The sequence below is a fragment of the Aquarana catesbeiana genome, linkage group LG01, assembly GCF_042186555.1.
Source record: "Aquarana catesbeiana isolate 2022-GZ linkage group LG01, ASM4218655v1, whole genome shotgun sequence".
Lineage (NCBI taxonomy): Eukaryota > Metazoa > Chordata > Amphibia > Anura > Ranidae > Aquarana > Aquarana catesbeiana.
This window is the reverse complement of record NC_133324.1, coordinates 44,271,049-44,293,242: the sequence shown is the minus strand read 5'-3', so window position 1 is coordinate 44,293,242 and position 22,194 is coordinate 44,271,049. Positions and strand designations below refer to the sequence as shown.

At 42.3% G+C, this 22,194-nt stretch overlaps 1 protein-coding gene across 1 annotated transcript in view; it reads left to right on the top strand.

Annotated features, from left to right (window-relative positions):
• Window positions 1-19,006, top strand: part of LOC141141960 (vomeronasal type-2 receptor 26-like) — a 152,701-nt gene extending 133,695 nt beyond the window's left edge. The window contains exons 5-6 of the mRNA XM_073629215.1: window positions 3,860-3,983; window positions 18,081-19,006. Of these exons, the coding sequence (XP_073485316.1) occupies window positions 3,860-3,983; window positions 18,081-19,006 (1,050 nt within the window). The remainder of the gene's footprint in view (window positions 1-3,859; window positions 3,984-18,080) is intronic.
• The last annotated feature ends 3,188 nt before the right edge of the window (window positions 19,007-22,194 follow it).

Below are 22,194 nucleotides of genomic sequence, written 5' to 3'. Positions count from 1 at the left end.
ACAATAAAAGTGTAATATTCCTTTAAATTTCATACCTGGGGGGTGTCTATAGTATGCCTGTAAAGGGGCACATGTTTCCCATGTTTAGAACAGTCTGACAGCAAAATTACATTTCAAAGGAAAAAAAGTCATTTAAGACTACTCGTGGCTATTAATGAATTGCCGGTTCGACAATACACATAAAAGTTCATTGATAAAAACAGCATGGGAATTCCCCACAGGGGAACCCCGAACCAAAATTAAAAAAAAAAAATGGCGTGGGGGGACCCTAAATTCCATACCAGGCCCTTCAGGTCTGGTATGGATATTAAGGGGAATCCTGGTCAAACTTAAAAAAAAGGCATGGGGGTCCCCCTCAAAATCTATACCAGACTCTTCAGGTTTTAAAAACGGCCGTTTTTTTCAGGAGCAGTGATTTTAATAATGCTGGTATGGATTTTAAGAGGAACCCCGCCCCAAAATTTAAAAAAAATGCTGTGGGGTCCCCCCAAAAATCCATACCAGACCCTTATCCGAGCACGCAACCTGGCAGGCCGCAGGAAAAGAGGGGGGATGAGAGAGAACCAGGCCACATGCCCTCAACATTGGGAGGGTGCTTTGGGGTAGCCCCCCAAAGCACCTTGTCTCCATGTTGATGGGGACAAGGGCCTCATCCCCACAACCCTTGCCTGGTGGTTGTGGGGGTCTGCGGGCTGGGGGCTTATCGGAATCTGGAAGCCCCCTTTAACAAGGGGACCCCCAGATCCCGGCCCTCCCCCCTGTGTGAAATGGTAAGGGGGTACAAAAGTACCCCTACCATTTCACTAAAAAAGTGTCAAAAATGTTAAAAATTTTGCCTGTTCGCATGTTCTGGTGCAAACCAAACAGGGGGGTGTTCAGCTCATCCCTACTTGCCAACTATCCCAGTTTAAATTCCCTTGCCCCTTGAAGTTTTAGTCCCGTGCTGTGTCCTGATATCTCAGTGTGAAGTGTTGCTACTAATGCCGTGTTTTCATGTAAATAACCGGCAATCATATGTAAGTAGCGACGGCATTCATATGTAAATAGCTGCATCTGGCAGCATAGATATGTAAATAAAGGCGGCATTCATATGTATACCATGCCCCCTGCAGTAAGGAGATGATGTGATGTAACCTCTAGCAACCAATCAGTGAGCAGTATTACTGTACAGTTATCTATAGCAACCAATCAACAAGCAGAAATCATGTGCTGTAATCTAGCAACTAATCAGTGAGCCGTAATGTGTGCTGTAACCTCTAGGAACCAGTCAGTGAGCGGTAATGATACACTGTAACCTCTGGCAACCAATCGCAATCGCTGCAATATCTGATACAGTAAACTGATTTTAAGTCTAGCTGCTATTTATTGTATGTCTCAGAGCAGGTGGAGAGCGAAATTGTATGGGGAGGGCAAGAAAACGATTGCCCAGGGTCCAATCAGTATTAAAGTCAGCCCTGGAGCCAGTGAACCTCTTACTGGGACTGTGCAAGTATGTGAGTGGTGACCAGACTCTCCCCTCCTCCCTCTCTTCCTTTCTACCCTTTCTAATTTTTAGCTTTCAGTGCTCTCATACTTTGCCCTGGTTCACATTGGAGCGATTTGGCATGCAATTTGACATGTCAAATCACATGCCAAATCGGTGGCAATAGCATCGTCCAAATTGGTGTGACGCTGCATTTGCGGCCCTGCACGGTTTCCCAAAAGTAGTTTCTGTACTACTTTTGGCGACTTTGGGGCGTGATTTCCATAGACATCTGTGCAGGAACCCGCACAGATGTCTCTGAAATCGGCCCTCAAGTCAGAATGACATGCGGGAGTTCAGCTAACTCACACAATTTTATTCCCGCTGTCAGTGTGAACCTGGGCTCTGAATGACAATTATGCGGTCATGCTACACTCTACCCATATTACATTTTTGTCATTTTTTTACACAAATGGAGTTTTCCTTTTGGTGGTATTTAATCACCAATGGATTTTTTTTTTTGCTAAAAAATGAAAAAAGACCAAACATTTTGAAAAAAAAAAGTTTCATTTGTAAATAAGTAATTTTTCTCCTTCACTGAAGGGCACTGATGAGGAGGCACTGATAGGTGGCACTGATGGGCACTAATAGGCAGCACTAATAGGTGGCACTGGTGATGAGCACTGATAGGCGGCACTTATGGGTGGCACTGATGGCCACTGATAGGTGGCACTGATGGGCAGCACTGATAGGTGGCATTGATGGGTGGCACTGATAGATGGTGGCACTGATGGGCACTGATGGGTGGCACTGATAGGGGCACTGATTATGGGCATTGATAGGTGGCACTTATGGGCACTAATAGGTGGCACTGATGGGCGGCACTGATAGGTGGTGGCACTGATGGGTGGCACTGATAGGTGGCACTGGTGGGTGGCGCTGATGGGTGGCACTTATGTGCGGTACTGTTGGGCACTAATGATGGGCATTGATGGGTGGCACTGATGGGGGGCAATGACGGGCAGCACTGTTGGGCACTGAAAGGCAGCACTGATAGGTGGCATTGATGGGCACTGATAGGTGGCACTTATGGGGAGCACTGATAGGTGGCACTAATAGGTGGCATTGATGTGCGGCACTGATAGATGGTGGCACTGATGGGCGGCACTGATAGGCATTCATAGGTGGCACTGATGGGCACTGATAGACACTGATATGTGACACTGATGGATAGCACTGATGGGCACTAATAGGTGGCACTGATGGGCTGCACTGATGGGCAGCACTGATGGGTGGTGGCACTGATGGGTGGCACTAATAGGCAGCACTGATGGGTGGCACTTATGGGTGGTACTGTTGGGCACTAATGATGGGCATTGATGGGTGGCACTGATAGGGGGCAATGATGGGCAGCACTGATGGGCACTGAAAGGCAGCACTGATTGGTGTCACTGATGGGCACTGATTGGTGTCACTGATGGGCACAGACTGGCATCACTTGCTGGGCACTGCTAGGGCTGCACTGTAATCAGTGCCCTTATTATCTGTACAGTCTCCCCTGCAAGGAGATGCCGCAGATTGGCTCTCCTCTCCTCACCTTACATGCTGTCATTTACATGTGATTGGCTGTTATTGGACACAGCTGATAACATGGGTAAAGGGTCGCGTCATCGGCCCTTTACCAAGATCGGGGTCATGCTGTATTATATTTGTCTTGCTTCAATGTATCAATTATAAAACCAGGTGGGCATGGATGGTGAGCTGATTCAGTGGTACAATGCTCCACTCGACTGGACTTGCCCCCCAGGCTTAAGGATGCCAGGCCTCCCCTGCTGGCAGCTCTACTGAAAAATAGAAATAATATGCAATGGAAGACACAGATAAGAAGATACAGTAATGCCCCGTACACACGGTCGGACATTGATCGGACATTCTGACAACAAAATCCATGGATTTTTTCTGACGGAGTCGGCTCAAACTTGTCTTGCATACACACGGTCACACAAAGTTGTCGGAAAATCCGATCGTTCTAAACGCGGTGACGTAAAACACGTACGTCGTGACTATAAACAGGGCAGTAGCCAATAGCTTTCGTCTCTTAATTTATTCGGAGCATGCGTGGCACTTTGTGTGTCGGCTTTGTGTACACACGATCGGAATTTCCGACAATGGATTTTGTTGTCGGAAAATTTTATAGCCTGCTCTCAAACTTTGTGTGTCGGAAAATCCGATGGAGCCCACACACGGTCGGAATTTCCGACAACAAGCTCCGATCACACATTTTCAGTCGGAAAGTTCGACCGTGTGTACGGGGCATAACAGTTTTCAACACACACTTATTGCATCTCCAATGTTATTTCACACAAATAAATACCTTCTTTTTTCACTTCCTTTTAGAAGATGGAGTCTCGGTGTGTGGACTCTTGTTTACCCGGATACAGAAAAAAGCCAGGAGCTTCATTCCACTCTTGCTGCTATGACTGTGCCTCATGTTCAGAAGGGCAGATATCCAATATGACTGGTATACCTTATATTTTTATATACATACAGTATATAGAGTATATATATATGCATATACTATGTATTTTATATTAATTGTTTTTAATTTTAATGTGAAATTCACAGATGTGCAAAAGCTGTACCATATATATAGATATATATATATATATATCTATATATATACACACACACACACACTATAAAAGTAAGTACACCCCTCACATTTTTGTAAATATTTTATTCTATCTTTTCATGTGACAACACTGAAGAAATGACACTTTGCTACAATGTAAAGTAGTGAGTGTACAGCTTGTATAACAGTGTAAATTTGCTGTCCCTTCAAAATAACTCAACACACAGCCATTAATGTCTAAACCGCTGGCAACAAAAGTGAGCACACCCCTAAGTGAAAATGTCCAAATTGGGCCCAAAGTGTCAATATTTTGTGTGGCCACCATTATTTTCCAGCACTGCCTTAACCCTTTTGGGCATGTAGTTCACCAGAGCTTCACAGGTTGTCACTGGAGTCCACTTCTACTCCTCCATGACGACATCACAGAGCTGGTGGATTTTAGAGACCTTGCGTTCCTCCACCTTGAATAGTATAAATTTGAATTTGAGAATAGATTGTAAAAGAATGCAAAACAATGAAAACTAAAATAATAGAAAAGAATAGAACTGAACAACAACAGAACAGACTAGAATAAAATATAATATATATGATGTTTTATTCTATTCTGTTCTATTGTTTTTCTATTCTATTATTTTAGTTTCCATTGTTTTGCATTCTTTTCCAATCTATTCTTGATTTGATTGTAGCCGTATTAGAAAAAGTAGCCGTATAAAAAAAGTATCACGGACAGTACTCAATTTTCCCAATCTATTCTCAAATTCAAATTTATACTATTCGAAATTCGAATTTCTGAAGATGGTCATATTCTATTTTATTACAGTCTTTTAAATTCTATTCTAGTTTTTACTATCCTTTTATTTTTATTCTATTGCTTTATTATTTTATATTCTATTTTATAGTATTCTTTTTTCGAAAATCGATTTCTATTTTTTTTTCGAATTCCATTCGAATTTGTTTTCAAATTGTTTTCAAATTTGATTCAAATTTGTCTTCAAATTGTTTTCGAATTATATTTGAATTTGTCTTCAAATTTGGTCCGCTTTTTTAAATTCTAATCATTATTTTGGATTCGTTTAAATTCGTTACTATTTTAATTCGGTATTTCGGATGCATCCCAATAATGAAAAATTTGTCCGAATTTCGATTTGGAATGAAAGAAAATGCACATGTCTACTTTCAGGTGCTCTTGCAACTGGCTGAGTGGTGGGAGGTTAAATGCCTTGTCAAGCATGTGTTACCCAAATGGCTGGTGTTTTTGCCACGCTTGATCTGCTTGAGGCAAAGTTTGCAAATTGCAACAGTGCGATCGGCTGCACATATGCTAAAAAAGGACCAGACAGCTGAGCTGTGGCAAGTGGGCCAGGAGATAACAGCTCCACAATGTGATGAAATAGGGTGGCTGCTCTCTACTCTTCCAAGATGGCTACTCTTGTGGACATACTGCATCTTTGGGGTTGTGCCTCACCCTCACTTTCCTCCTCTCCTCTATCCAGCACCCAAGTCATGTCAGTGACTTCATCATCATCATCCCCTTCATTCTCATAATCACTGGAGCCAACTTGGCAATACACTGCGGCTGGGGGAACATGACTGCCAATTTGTTGTTTACCAGTGTTCTCCCCTCTCTGTAGGCTCATGTTCCTGCCTTCCTCAACCTCAGAACCAACATCAGAATCAAGTAATGGCTGTGCATAATCAGAGTGCAAGTGTTTCAAATAACTCAGCTGACTCCAGTGAGGGTCCAGAGACAGAGATAGTCAGCGCGGAAGATATTCCAGAGGGTAGTATTGGGGGCATTAGTGGTAGGTTAACCAAAGCACAAAAACACAAGGTGAGTATAGTAGCAAGTCCTAGTTGCAATCTTGAAACACCCAATATGAGGACAATATGCGACCGGTCTAAACTATGTGGCATGTTCACCAATGCCAGGAGCATGGCGGACAAGATGGGTGAACTAGAGATACTGTTGTACAAGGAGGATTTGGATTTTGTGGGAATTTCAGAGACCTGGTTCAACAGCTCTCATGATTGGCTGGCAAACATTCAAGGGTATACCCTATACCACAAGGATAGAGAGGGTAAAAAAGGGGGAGGGGTATGCCTATATATCAAGAATAATGTACAAGTGAATGTGAGAGATGACATCACTGAGGGAGCTAGTGAGGAGGTGGAATCCTTATGGGTAGAGCTCCAAAGGGATGAAGCTAAGGGGAAAATAATACTGGGAGTATGCTATAGGCCCCCTAACCTGAAGGAGGAAGTGGAGACGGATCTCCTATCACAAATTGGATTAGCAGCAAGGATGGGAAGTGTTATCATAATGGGGGATTTTAATTATCCAGACATAAACTGGGCGGAGGGAACCACCCATTCATTTAAGGCTCGCCAGTTCCTTAATGTCTTGCAGGACAATTTTATGGGTCAGATGGTAGACGCACCAACTAGAAATAAAACATTACTGGATCTACTGATTACCAACAATACAGACCTGATCACAGATGTGGAAATACGGGGCAATTTAGGTAACAGCGATCACAGGTCAATTAGTTTCAGTATAAATCACACAAATAGGAAACATGAAGGGAACACAAAGACACTGAATTTCAAAAGAGCCAACTTCCCTAAACTACAAACCTTGCTAAAAGGCATAAATTGGGATAAAATATTAGGAACAAAGAATACGGAGGAGAGATGGGTTTGCTTTAAGAGCATATTAAATAAGGGCATTAGCCAATGTATCCCATTGGGTAATAAATTTAAAAGAGAGAACAAAAATCCTGGATGGCTTAATTCCAATGTAAAAATGCATATAAAAGCAAAGGAGAAGGCCTTCAAAAAATACAAGGTTGAGGGATCATCCTCAGCATTCAGACTTTATAAAGAATGCAATAAGAAATGTAAGGGTGCAATTAGGACGGCTAAGATAGAACATGAAAGACACATAGCGGAGGAGAGCAAAAAAAATCCCAAGAAATTCTTTAAGTATGTAAACAGTAAAAAAGGGAGGACAGACCATATTGGCCCCATAAAGAATGAGGAAGGACATCTGGTTACAAAGGATGGGGAGATGGCAAAGGTATTGAATTTATTCTTCTCCTCAGTATTCATGAGTGAATCGGGGGGCTTCAGTAACCAAAACTGCAGTGTTTATCCTCATGACACAACACAGGAAGCACCTACATGGTTAACAGAGGACGGAATTAAAATTAGACTTGAGAAACTTAACATTAATAAATCACCGGGACCAGATGGCTTGCATCCGAGGGTACTTAGGGAACTCAGTCAGGTGATTACCAGACCGTTGTTCCTAATTTTTACAGACAGTCTATTGACTGGAATGGTACCAGCTGATTGGAGAAAAGCCAATGTAGCACCAATATTTAAAAAGGGCCCAAAATACATCCCTGGGAATTACAGACCAGTTAGCCTAACATCAATAGTATGTAAACTCTTGGAGGGGATGATAAGGGACTATATACAAGATTTTAGTAATAAGAATGATATCATTAGCAGTAATCGGCATGGATTCATGAAGAATCGTTCTTGCCAAACCAATCTATTAACCTTCTATGAGGAGGTGAGTTGCCAGCTAGATAAAGGAAGGCCAGTAGACGTGGTGTATCTGGATTTTGCAAAAGCATTTGACACAGTTCCCCATAAACGTTTACTGTACAAAATAAGGTCCGTTGGCATGGACCATAGGGTGAGTACATGGATTGAAAACTGGCTACAAGGGCGTGTTCAGAGGGTGGTGATAAATGGGGAGTACTCAGAATGGTCAGGGGTGGGTAGTGGGGTTCCCCAGGGTTCTGTGCTGGGACCAATCCTATTTAATTTTTTATAAACGACCTGGAGGATGGGATAAACAGTTCAATCTCTGTATTTGCAGACGATACTAAGCTAAGCAGGGCAATAACTTCTCTGCAGGATGTGGAAACCTTGCAAAAAGACCTGAACAAATTAATGGGGTGGGCGACTACATGGCAAATGAGGTTCAATGTAGAAAAATGTAAAATAATGCATTTGGGTGGCAAAAATATGAATGCAATCTATACACTGGGGGGAGAAACTCTGGGGGAATCTAGGATGGAAAAGGACCTGGGGGTCCTAGTAGATGATAGGTTCATCAATGGCATGCAATGCCAAGCTGCTGCTAATAAAGCAAACAGAATATTGGCATGCATTAAAAGGGGGATCAACTCCAGTGATTAAACGATAATTCTCCCGCTCTACAAGACTCTGGTCCGGCCGCACCTGGAATATGCTGTCCAGTTCTGGGCACCAGTCCTCAGGAGGGATGTACTGGAAATGGAGCGAGTACAAAGAAGGGCAACAAAGCTAATAAAGGGTCTGGAGGATCTTAGTTATGAGGAAAGGTTGCGAGCACTGAACTTATTCTCTCTGGAGAAGAGACGCTTGAGAGGGGATATGATTTCAATTTACAAATACTGTACTGGTGACCCCACAATAGGGATAAAACTTTTTCACAGAAGAGAGTTTAATAAGACTCGTGGCCACTCATTACAATTAGAAGAAAAGAGGTTTAACCTTAAACTACGTAGAGGGTTCTTTACTGTAAGAGCGGCAAGGATGTGGAATTCCCTTCCACAGGCGGTGGTCTCAGCGGGGAGCATTGATAGCTTCAAGAAACTATTAGATAATCACCTGAATGACCGCAACATACAGGGATATGTAATGAAATACTGACACATAATCACACACATAGGTTGGACTTGATGGACTTGTATCTTTTTTCAACCTCACCTACTATGTAACTATGTAACTATGTAACTATGTGACTCCTCCATGCATTATGCTGGGGCTATAGCAGGAGTAGCTGTGGACAAGGAGGCCAAATAAGCCACTCTGGCAGCTTCGGTGGACTGCGCATTAGTCTCTGTTTGGGTGATAGAGAATGAAAAGGATGAGGATGATTTAGTAAGCCAGTCCATCATCTCCTTTGCATGCTGTGGCTGGATAGCACAGGCAACATCACTAAACTAAACTGCCTGAGGACGGACCAGGTCCACCTTTGCCTGTGAACACAGATGCTGCTGGCCCCCTCACAGTGCCATGGGAACATCTGACTCTCTTTGTTGGCCTCCCAGACATGATGGGAGGGACTTATTACCAAAATGTAATAGAGACGGGGAAATGTGTACTTGAATGCACTTTAATCAATTGAAAGTGGTGTTTGGTGCACTTTAACTTGAGTACTCACTACACAGACACACTCCACTGACACACTACAATATACTGCAGTAAAACCGCACTGACGCACTACAATACATTGCAGTAAAAGTGCACTAACGCACTTCAATATACTGCAGTAAAACTGCACTAACACACTTCAATATTCTGCAGTAAAAGTGCACTAAATCACTTCAATATACTGCAGTAAAACTGCACTAACAAGCTTTAATACTCTGCAGTAAAAGTGCCTGAACGCAATTTAATACTGCAGTAAAACTGCACTGATGCACTAAATTGACACTACAGTAAAAATGAATGGTCGCACTACACTTACACTGCACTATCACTATATTCACACTACACTGATACTTTACACTCATAATAAAATCACAATAGCACAATATAGCACACTAACTCACTAGTAGCAATGAACAGAGCCCTGATCTATCTCTCTCCACTTCAATATCACACTACAAATGGCTGCTCTGGGAAGGAACCTTTTATACTGTGGGGTGGGTCTATGACTAATGAGCCATGATTGGAGAGAGTCATCATGACTGTGTCCAATCATGGCTATAACAGTGCTATGAGCCCTGATTGGACAAAGCCTTCAATGCTTCAGCCAATCAGGGCTTCCAATGCACCGTGCGTCATTTGATTTACAGGGGTGAATCTGTGAATTCCATACACTTGAACTTAGTATTTGATCTCACTGAAGTCTAGGGGGGTCATTCTTGATACTACATTCTGCCTGTTTTGTAGGTTAATAGGCTAATATGTTGTCAAAAAAGGGCATGGGTGGCTGGGCACTGTAACTGGGGACGTGGGGACTAAATGCTTGAGAGATGCCTTTAAGCTGTATGTGATGTTGTGAAACATTACAGCTTTCTTGGGTATGACCAGCAACACTGTATTCTGCATTGGAGCTCATTCAGAGGGCCTATTAATGCCCTCCCCATGCAGAGCCATTGGCAGATGCATGTGCATCCACTTCAACTGCGTGTGCATCCACATTCACTGCTCAAGTGTTGTACAGTGGCTAGACAGTATGTAAGCAACTTGGAAAGGCTCACACCTAAAGGGATTGTAAAGGTTTGTGTTTTTTCACCTTAATGCATCCTATGCATTAAGGTGAAAAAACACCTGTCAGTGACCAGCCTCCCAGCCCCCCCGGTTTTACTTACCTGAACCCTCAAACTTGACCCACGGGGTCTCTCTGCCCGAGGTTCTCGGCTCTTGATTGGATAGATTGATAGCAGAGCATCCATTGGCTCCCACTGCTGTCAATCAAATCTAATGAAGCCTAGTCCTACATTTGGCCTCTATGGATGACTAATACTGGACTCGGGAGTGCACCCGCAAGATAACCCCCCAGGAGAGTGCTTTTCCAAGGGGGTTATCTGATGTGGGGAGGAGCCGCGAGAGGTGCCGAGGGACCCCAGAAAGACCAGGTTTGGGGCCACTCTGTGCAAAACGAGCTGCACAGTGGAGGTAAGTATGATATGTTTGTTATTTTAAAATTAAAAAAAAAAAACCTTTAGTGTCACTTTAAGAGGAAGAGATGCAGTAGGTATATCTTGAAAAATAAATGTTGGTTCAATATTTGAAAGGCAAAAGCCACAAATATTGTTCAGTGGCTGGACAGTATGTTAGCAGCTGGCAAAGTAGCAAATTAAAACAGAGCGGTGAGGCAAGTTTTATGTTGAAATAAACATTACAATGCATTATTTGAGAGACAATTGCCACATGTATTGTTCAGTGGCTGGTCAGTTTGTAAAAAGTTTGGAAAAAAGTTGAAATGTAAGTGGGAGAAGCAAGCTATACTGCACCTTGAAATAAACATTAGACTTTGTAGCGAAGTGCCATAAAAATAGAAATATTATTCATGGTACCTTTGCTGTCCATGGGTTAGAGAGGGCAAGGGCATAAGACTACAGAATGGCCAATGGCACAGATCTAAAATTTTTGCTGATTGTTCAACCAAAGGAGTCATTAATATCATGTTTTAAAATAAAAAAAAAAAAACCTTAAGTGTCAATCAGCAATTAATGGACACAGTGGCTGCATTTGATGGGCACAGTGGCTGCATTTGATGGGCACAGTGGCGGCGATTGATGGGCACAGTGGCTGCATTTGATGGGCACAGTGGCGGTGATTGATGGGCACAGTGGCTGCGTTTGATGGGCACAGTGGCAGCAATTGATGGGCACAGTGGCTGCATTTGATGGGCACAGTGGCTGCATTTGATGAGCACAGTGGCTGCGTTTGATGGGCACAGTGGCTGCATTTGATGGGCACAGTGGCTGCGTTTGATGGGCACAGTGGTGGCGATTGATGGGCACAGTGGCAGCAATTGATGGGCACAGTGGCTGCATTTGATGGGCACAGTGGCAGCAACTGATGGGCACAGTGGCTGCGTTTGATGGGCACAGTGGCGGCAATTGATGGGCACAGTGGCAGCGTTACAAAAGCTGCCTGGGTAACCGTATACAAGTTTTTTAAATTGGTCCTCACTCCTGGCTCACTGTTTCAATCCACTTACATATATCCATAATGGATATATGTAAATGGATTCACTTGCTCTCATCAATTACCTGAGTGTTTCCGCCGCTGTCGTCCTCCTCTCTCTCGCTGCTCCTCCTCCTCTGGTTACAGAGAGACCCATCCCCATCCGACTCCCTGAGCTGGAGAGCATTGCAATGATGCTGTGCGGAGGTTGGTAGGCAGAGCATTAGGCTCTGGCTCCTCCTCCACCAGTATGTGCATCGTACACCAGGTATGGCCAGTGACATTGACAGTTACTCATGGTCTGTTTTATGGGGGCGGCAGTCGCTCCCCCCCGCTAAGTACATGCTCCTTCCTGCCAGTGTGAGTGCGGTGCACATTATATATAGCAAGGCAAACCGCGGGAGGCTGTATCTGTGCGGGACGTGGGGAGGACTGGTCGGGGGGGGTTTCGTGCGGGGGGCGGCAAATAAGCCGCCCCCCCCCACAAGGTGCCGCCCTAAGCCTAGGCCTTGTGGGCCTAGGCCAAGACACAGCACTGCCCCCCCATGGGCATGCGGTCCGGTAGGGAGAACTGAGTGGCCTTTTGGCCTGCTCGTGTCTCATTGCCCTAATAGTGGAACACTCACTTTGTAATGTGCATCTGCTGTTTTTTTGGGGCACTACAGGTCTGGGTCCGGTGACGTCAGACGCAATGCGTTGTGGACGTTGCTGGGCAGGAGCTTGTTTGGCACATCAGTGTATAAATAGAGACGTGATAGTGGTATCACCTGTGTGTCTCTCTGGGGGATGCGTTTGGTGCAGGCTCTTTGGTAAGTTTTCTTAATAACAACCAACGGCCCATATTATGCTATGGCTCAAGGATCATTTTTGATCTTGCATTTCCTTTGTTTTCAGGACACACTATCTATCCTTGGATACTGTCCTAATTGGGTGTTTTTTCTTTTCCATATTTTGATGTGGCCCTGATCTGCATACCCTTTGCAAGCATAAATAACAACTATTAATTGCAAAGGTAAGAAAGTGATGCACATTTAAACTAGTACAGGTGAATTTATGCACTGCACGATCTATGTATGCATAGAAATATGCATGCACTTTCGTGGATGTAGGCACCAATAATTATATTATATACTGGGATGGCTTTCAAGTATATCTGATAACATCTTTTTTCCCCCTTTTAACCAGACTAATACTAGTTACATTTTGTGCCTCTCAAAGGGCTCCCATGCCCTCCAGGGTGGGTTACCCCTTTTCCGAGCCCCCGGCTATCTGACGCCCCTTGGTAAGATGTGTGGACAATGGGTGTTTTGCAACAGATGTCTTATATATACATGAATTGTTATTGTGTGTATTCACATAAAGTATTTTGTCAGTAATACGTATATTTCTTCTATCTCCTCAGCTACACCACAATTATTTCTCTACACCATCTAACTATAAAAATCTCCTGAAGAAGCGGCTGAGTCCGCAAAACATGTAGAGTAACCAATATATAGAAGATATTGATGTTTTAGGTGTTACGATGTAACCTTTTCGATTGTCATGATTTGTTTTTATTTTGTGAAATACGTTACTATATATGTTTTTGTAATAAAATTCCCTTAATAATCTTACTCTTGACTGCTTAATATCAGTTGATATACGGTACCATTAAAGTCCAAGCATAGCCTCTCTCTCTTTGTCTATAAACATTAGAGTTTATGCTCTGATAGCTGATAGCCACAAAATATTGTACAGTGGCTCAACAGCTTGGTAAGGCTGCAATGTAAAAGGGAGAGATGAGGCAGGTTTTATCTTTAAAGAAACGTTGTAATGTATTATTTGAGAAACAATAGCCACAAATATTGTTCATGAGAGACAATAGTCACAAATATTGTTCAGTGGTTGGACAGTAACAAGCTGCATCTAAGGTTGCACTGTAAAAGGGAGAGATGAGGTGTTTTATTATCTTGAAATAAACATTATTAGAGAGTAATCTTAGTAATACAACATCCACAAATTTTGTACAGTTACTGGACAATATGTAAATAGCTTGGTTAGGCTGCAATGTAAAAGGGAGAGACATGGCAGGTTTTATAGTGAAAAAAAAAAAAATTAGAGCATACTATTTGAGGGACACTAGCTGGAAAGCTATTGTACAGTTGCTGGATAGTATGTAAGCAGCTTGGTAAGACTGCAATGTAGGAGAGGTGAGGCAGGTAGTAGTTTAAAATAGATAATACAGAGGGTGTTATTTACGAAAATAGCAGCACACATAATCTGGTGCAGCTGTACATAGAAACTAATTAGATTGTAACCTCAGCTTGTTCAATTAAGCTTAACCACTTAAGGACTGGAAGGATTTGCCCTCTTAATGACCAGGCCATTTTTTTGCAATACGGCACTGCATCGCTTTAACTGATAATTGCGCGGTCGTGCGATGCTGTACCCAAACAAAATTGATGTCCTTTTTTTCCTACAAATAGAGCTTTCTTTTGATCATATTTGATCACCTCTGTGGTTTTTATTTTTTGCCCTATAAACAAGCAAAGAGCAACAATTTAAAAAAATATATATATATATATATATAACATATTAAACATATCCCAAAAAAATATAAAAAAAAAACATGTATTCATTAGCTTAGGCTGATATATATTCTTCTGTATATTTTTGGTATAAAAATTGCAATAGGCATATATTGATTGGTTTGCGCAAAAGTTATCGCGTCTACAAACTATGGGATAGATTTGGGGACTTTTTTTTTATTTTATTGTTTTTACAAGTAATGGCGGTGATCTGAGATTTTTGTGGGATTGCGACATTGTGGCAGACAAATCTCACCCAAAATTACACTTTTTGGGGACCAGTGACATTATTACATTGATCAGTGCACTGATCAATGTATAAATGACACTGGCAGGGAAGGGGTTAACACTAGGGGGCAATCAAGGGTTTAACTGTTTAACTGTGTTCCCTCAGCGTGTTCTAACTGTAGGGGGGATGGGCTCACTGGGACATGACAGAGATCACTTTCCCCAATCACTGGGAACAGAAGATCTCTGACATGTCCCTTGTCAGAACGGGGATCCACCTTGTTTACAAAGGCAGATCCCCCTTCTGCCTCTGTACTAGGCGGGTCGCCGACTGACTTTGAGCCTGCCCCACCCGTGGGCACGCTCCCGCAGCATGCAGCAGGAGTGAGAGCGTGCTGCCCGCAATTTTGCCTGCGTGAGCCGCCATACAGGTACAGCGATGCACACAGGACAGCTGACCTTCCACCGTATAACGATGGCGGCTGGTCGGCAAGTGGTTAAACAAAACTTAGAAGCTGTTTGGTTTCTCTGCGGAGCTGCACCTGATACTGTTTTAGTGAGTAAGCCCAGTGTATTTTTGAGATTACAAAGAAATTCATTATGCATAGATTCCATAGACTTTACCTTATGGGGTGTACCAACATTCTTGGTATATTGTGTAAAAAAAATAAATAAAACACATGGGATTTTACAGGTACAAACAAGTATCACTGCTAAAGTTGTATTATCAGATCATAAAAAACCTGTAAAAAGACTGATGTATGTTAACGTTCTATATTCTATGATACCTCCATGTATACCCTATTATTCAAGAACAATGACCATTGCTAATCTATACAATACTTTTTTACCTCAATATATAATATCACTGCATGGATCAATGAAGGGAATACAATAAATTCTCAACATGTTTTATGAACCAAGAATCTACTTCTTTGTGAGAGCACAGTATTTGTACAATCATACAATACATTAATAGAAAAAAAAACATGAAGATGAAAAACCTTAATTTAATATGATGGAAAAGTTTACATATATAACCTTGTAATAAGCCACAGCCAATATAATAAAATCATTAACACCACTCCTATATGCAACATTACAACTGTCTGGATGGGGCTACGGGAGATAGATGAGATAGTCCACTCCACTCCACATTAAATCTGTGGTATTATAATAATGATAAATTGAATCTGTTAATAACAAGATAATCTAGTAACTTAAAGTTATAGTGAACTTCCCAAAGATATCTACTTAAATTAAAGAAAGGGGTAAATCTTCAGTTACAATATATCCTCTAGAGACCACATTATTCAGCTTAAAGTGATTGTAAAAGGTAAAAAAAAAAAAATAACAAACATATCATATTTACCTCCGTGTTCAGCTCGTTTTGCACAGAGTGGCCCCGAACATCCTCTTCTGGGGCCCCCCGGCGGCTCTTGCGGTTCCTCCTCACATCTGATAACCCATTTGGAGAAGCGCTTCCCCGAGGGGGTTACCTTGCGGTCATGCTCCCGAGCCCAGCATTCGGCGTCCATAGAGGCCGAATGCAAGACTTGGCCCTGCCCCCCGGCACTCGCGTCATTGGATTTAATTGACAGCAGCATGAGCCAATGGCTGCGCTGCTATCAATCTATCCAATCAAGAGCCAAGAACCCAGGCAGAGAGACAGTGTGTCTCCGCCGGGTCAAGTTTGAGGGTTCAGGTAAGTTAAACGGGGGGGCTGGGGGGCGGTCACTGACAGGTTTTTTTTCACCTGAATGCATAGGATGCATTCAGGTGAAAAAACACTAAGGTTTAAAACCCCTTGAAAATTTTTCATCATTCTCTAAAATGGGGTTTTCCCCCTCCACAGAATGTTTTAGAGGCTGTGGCCAAACTGATGACTTCATATACTGTTTCTAGACCTGCCCCATTTTTGGACAGATTTTGGATTCTTTATTTTCTCTGCACTGGGCCTGCCCTATATCCTGAATCCCAAGAACTGCCTTCTAGACATATTTGGTGACCTGTCTATTCCCACTTATGTTAAGAAACTACTCTGCATCTTATACTTTTATGCAAAGAAGTCCATCTTATTATCATGGAAGGGATCACAATCACCAACAAGGTCCACATGGTTGAAACGGGAGGTATATGCAGTTAACCTTTATGGGTCCTATGCAGACTCTCCTCTTGTTGGTGAACAACTGGGCAGCCTCAGGAGAATACATTTGGCCCAGTGTTTCTCAACATTTTGCAGACATGGCACCCTTGCTTAAAAGTATGCAAAATCCTAAGGCACCCCAATCTAATATTTAAAAAATGCATATGTTGCTTATCAATGGGGAACCTGAGCCTGTGATGTTGCAGTCACTCACCTTGATTAATTAATTTCACATCAAAAGCCCCTCTTTACATCAGATCTCCCCCATCACGTCCTCCCTATGTGTAAAAACCCCCATTATATACCAGATTCCCCCCATCAATGAGTCTTCTCATCACATCAGAATCCACCATCACAAAGCCCCCCCAAACCACAGAGCTCCCAATCACACATTTCCCCAGCACACAGTTCCTCCTAATCACACAGTCCCCTCTTCACATAAAAGCCCTCTAGTAGTGTGGTAGAAGGCGGGAAGTGGAGCATGTCTGGAGGAACATTTTGCGGGAAGGCTGGCTGCCAACATCATAGCAAATAACAACACCATACCTACTGCCCTAGAGCCTTATTGGTTGTTATGGTGCAATGAAAATAACTGTTTTACCCTATATAATCAACAAGGAGAACCAAACTCAGTACTGAAAAACACCAGTAAATGTTAATGTAAGACTCTGCAAGTAAAAACTAACTAACCTACACAAAACTGTCATGGGGCAGAAAGTCCCAGATTGTCCATGCTGAACAGGTGGATTATGGGATGTGTAGTTCCATCACCGTTAAGTGGAACTGCTCTCTGTTGGGAAAAAAAAAAGACAGCTCCCTGCAACTGTGGAGGAGTGGAAGAGAAAACTTTTACAAAACTGCCTGGGAAGATCCAGGGCACTTGGCACCAGACCAGGGAAGGAATGTTGGGAGTGCTGAGTCTGTTAACAGCTGTCTGCCAGCACAACCTATTCCATAGACACAGAGTGGAATTGCTAGTCTATCCTCAGCTGTTCCAGAAACACAGAGCAGAGTTGCCAGTCCAACTTCATCTGTACCAGAGACACGGGAACCACCAGTCTATCCCCAGCGGTTGAGCTGATCTGAGTGGTTGGTGGTAATATAACTACAGATTCAGCTCAAGTTGGTGTCTTCTAACTCATTGTCAGGAGTGTGGCAGAGTGGTTAAATTGATAATATGAATAGTCCATACACCAGATTAGTCTCAGGGGGCTTATTTACTCAGTAGCTCCTTCAGGGGTGTGCTGCATATGTACAAATTACATCCCCACTGCTCCTCCAAAAATGACTGTTTAATTAATTAGAATAAAAATTAATCTGTGTTATATGTATTACTCTTGGCAGACAGTGAGAACTGTATGAATTGTCCAGAGGAAGAATGGCCCAATGAGAAGAAAGATCGGTGTATTCCAAAACACCTTGAATTCCTTTCCTACACTGATGGCATTTCTAAAGTATTCCTATCAATTTCTGCTGTATTCTGCATTGTGACTGTTTTAATAAAGGGGATTTTTATTTCCTATCTGAACACCCCGATCGTCAAAGCTAATAACAGAAATCTGAGTTTTGTTCTTCTTGTCTCCATTTTGTTGAGCTTCCTCTGTGTGTTCTTGTTCCTTGGTCAGCCACTGGATATAACCTGTATATTGCGTGTCATGACATTTGGAGTCATCTTCTCCATAGCTGTCTCCTCTCTTCTTGCTAAAACAATCATGGTTTATATCGCTTTCAAAGCCACCAAACCTGGCAGCTACTGGAGGAAATGGCTTGGAAGCAAACTGGCCAATTCCATAGTATCAGTGTGTTCATCCATTCAAGTAATAATATGTATTACTTGGTTGTCCTCTTCTCGCCCTTTTAAGGAAATGGACACTCATTCTTATCAGGACAAGGTCATTATTCAGTGTAATGAAGGGTCCGTTATCGGGTTCTACTCTGTGTTGGGTTATATGGGGTTTCTGGCAGCTGTGAGTTTTGTTATGGCTTTCATTGTGAGGACATTACCGGACAGTTTTAATGAGGCCAAATACATCACCTTTAGCATGCTGGTTTTCTGCAATGTCTGGATTTCCATGATCCCAGCCTATCTGAGCGCTAAAGGGAAGTACATGGTAGCTGTGGAGATATTTGCCATATTGGCCTCAAGTGCTGGACTTCTAATCTGTATATTTTTTCCAAAATGTTTCATTATCTTATTTAAACCTGAATTGAATACACAATCATGTTTACTTGATAGAAAAAATAGACATGAATACTGTAACTACTCTTAGGAAATTGTTTATAAAATGTTTTCACACAAGATTCAAATAGCTTTCACCCAAGTCTAATGAATTTCAAATGTTATTAAACCTTGGTCAAAGTTGTGTAAATCTCATGGAATTTTTTGTTTTTAATGGTAGATGGACATGAAACCTGAGCCTGGAAGTGGGTGATAGTTTTCAAATTAATGTCATTGTTATGTCGGTGTATTCCCTGTAGGGCATTTCATCAGTAAGTAGGCAGCTTCTGCAAGCCAAGCATTTCCAAAATGAAGTTTTTTTCAAGGTTAATTAGGTACTGATGAATTACGCCCCATTCACACCTGAGCATTTTGTAGCTTAAAGCCTGAAGCTACAAAACACTGGAGGGGAAAAAATCAATTATTCTCTGTGGAGATGGTTCACATCTCCACTCCAAAATGCCTGAAGCCAGAAGCTCCAAAACGCCTGAAGCTCAAACAAGTCCTGGAACTTTTTTTTAGGCAGATTTGGGCATTTTTCTGCTTTTCTGGTGAACTTTTGACCTGTACAAAATCATGGTAAAATGCATCAAAATCATGGCAAAAACACGGTGAAAACCGTGGGAAAAATCGTGGCAAAAATCGATGTAAAATCGCACGACTTTCTGCCTGAAAACGCTATGCTCAGGTATGAATGGGGCCTTAATATGTTCACGCTGCAACACAACTTAATTTATTAGTTATGTCTGAGCCAACAGACTGTCAACCCTATATTTTGCTAAGCCTTGGTGAAGGGGCTGATGTTGGACTCCTAAAATGTGTTGGCTGTTTTACCCATTTAATATTTGAAATAAACCTCATATCGGAATTAAACTATTTAGTGTGGCATTTCAATATTCAGATTAAGATTTTTTTGTTTCAATAGTTTTTATTGTTAATTTAGTTAATTTTAACAGAAATAAAAAAATAACGATAAGGATGATAAACATTGAAAATACATGAACACAGTGAAATGAACTGTTTACGCTTTAAGTTGTGCAGCAAATAACATAAGGTTACAATGCATTGAGTAAATATGCAAAATTAAAGAGTCAGATTTTCGAGTATGAGTCTAGGTACCATCCTGTGGACGGCAATGAGAATGAATAGTAGATTAGAGATCGAGCTCTCCCTGGATACCCCTGTGGGATCATTCTGTATCCAAGAGAGAGTCTGGTCCCACCTTCATGGATTCGGGGATGTGAATACACACTCAAGGTGGAGGAAAGAGTTCGGTATTTGAGTACCAGGAGAGCCAAGGTGACCAGTGGTCGAGTGTCATGTGGAGGCGTCCATTAGAGGACGCTACCATGTGCTCGTACATGCAGTGGAGGTTAGTGAGGTCTATTACGTCAGTGAATGTAGGAGGAGTGAGGTTTTTACATTTTCTGGTAATCGTTAATCTGGCTGCTAATAGTATATGAGTAAGTGTGCTTTGTAGAGTGGTAGGAAATTGATCCATCCCCAGGGACAGAAGTGCTAGTGCAGGGTTCATTGGGATGTTAAATTGGGCTATGTCCAATAGGACATTAAATAATTTTGTCCAGTATGGTAGAAGCTTAGGACAGCTCCATAGTGTGTGTAAAAGGTCTCCTCGGATGCCGCATTGTCTCCAACAAGCATCAGAGATTTGGGGGTTAAATTTGGATAATGTTGCGGGGGTGTAGTACCAGTGTAGAGTTATTTTAGCCGATAGTTCCCACAATGGGGTGCAATTGGAGGTTTTCTGGTTGATTTTGCATGCTTTTTGCCACTGGAGTGGTGTAAACGATTGATGCAGATCTGTTTCCCATTTCATGTGGGAGTGAGATTTAACAAAGGTTTTCTTTCGTTGGAAATTGTTATAGAACAATGTGATACCTTTTCTCTGTAGGGTGGGGGATGTTAGAAAGGACCATGCTGATGGATGGATAGTTTGGAAAGGGTTAGGTATATTGCGTGTAGCAATAACTCTCGGTGGAGCTGCTGGTTTATTATTGGGCCTGTCCTCTATTCTCTTCACCCCTCTTAAGTTGTTCAATCCCCTTGACACAGCTGTAGTGCAGTGTTGTAATGATATTAATACCAACTTTAACCCACAATATACACTTATATTTATATTTACCTCTACCTGGGTGCTTGTAGCTCCACCTGCAGGAGAAATAACAACACTGAACATAAACTTCTGTAATAACCAAAATAACTTCTTTGTTTGGATAAATGATATATTTATATAAAGAATTATTACAGTGACTACACTATCACACCAATGTAGTGCAACAGTACAGTTAACAGTTGTAACAGTCTTGGTGACAAACACAAATATACCTAAATATATATATCTGTACCAGTGAGCTCCCCCTGCTCTAAACCGTAAAGTCACTACCCTTTGTAACTAGATGCAGGGCCCTGCAATAAAAGAGATAGTCTTTTATTGCTACAACAAGTTTTATTGCTAGCTACAAATTTGTAATTGTAATCCACAGAGGCTTCTTCTTGGGTGTTGCGCAGTGTAAGGTAATACACTAAGACAATTATAATCCAGAAGATTGATTAAGTGCTCTTATACGAAGAAGACAAACATCTAGTATCCGTTCTTGAATACTGAAATCTATGCAAGTGTAATGTTCTCCAACTTAACTTGTTCCGTGGGACTATCAGTCCCAGCAATACTCTGTAACCGTCCTAAGTGTGTGTAGTATTAAACAAAGTTCCGGGTGTTAACCCTCTCACCACACGGGATGCCGCCAGATGGATGTCTCAGTTTCAGCAGTTCTCAGCCTGTATGGAGCCACCACCACGCCATCACACTGTTCCATTTACTAACGACTGGGAGTCCTCGGTTACCTCCCCCACGGGTCTCTGAAACAATCACTTCTGCTACTTCAGCACACTGTGGTACGATGGCAGGATCCCTGCTGCTGCTCCGCTCCTTCACAAGGTAGGCTGCAACCCTGTGGGACACACACACCCACAGAGTCCTGCTGGCAGGCCACGCGTCCCAGGAACAAGAGACTTAAGATGGCCGCTCCCAGCCCTTTTATATCCTCCCACCATGCAGTTCAGTTCTTCTCTTGTCCAGGAGCATTGTGGGTAGGTCATAGTTAATGTTCAGAAGTAAACAATCAATCACTTCCATGTCACTTCTCTTAATCATGAAACATAAAAGTGTTGTACCTTTTCAATTGTCCACTAGATCAACTTATATTCTTTTACAACCAC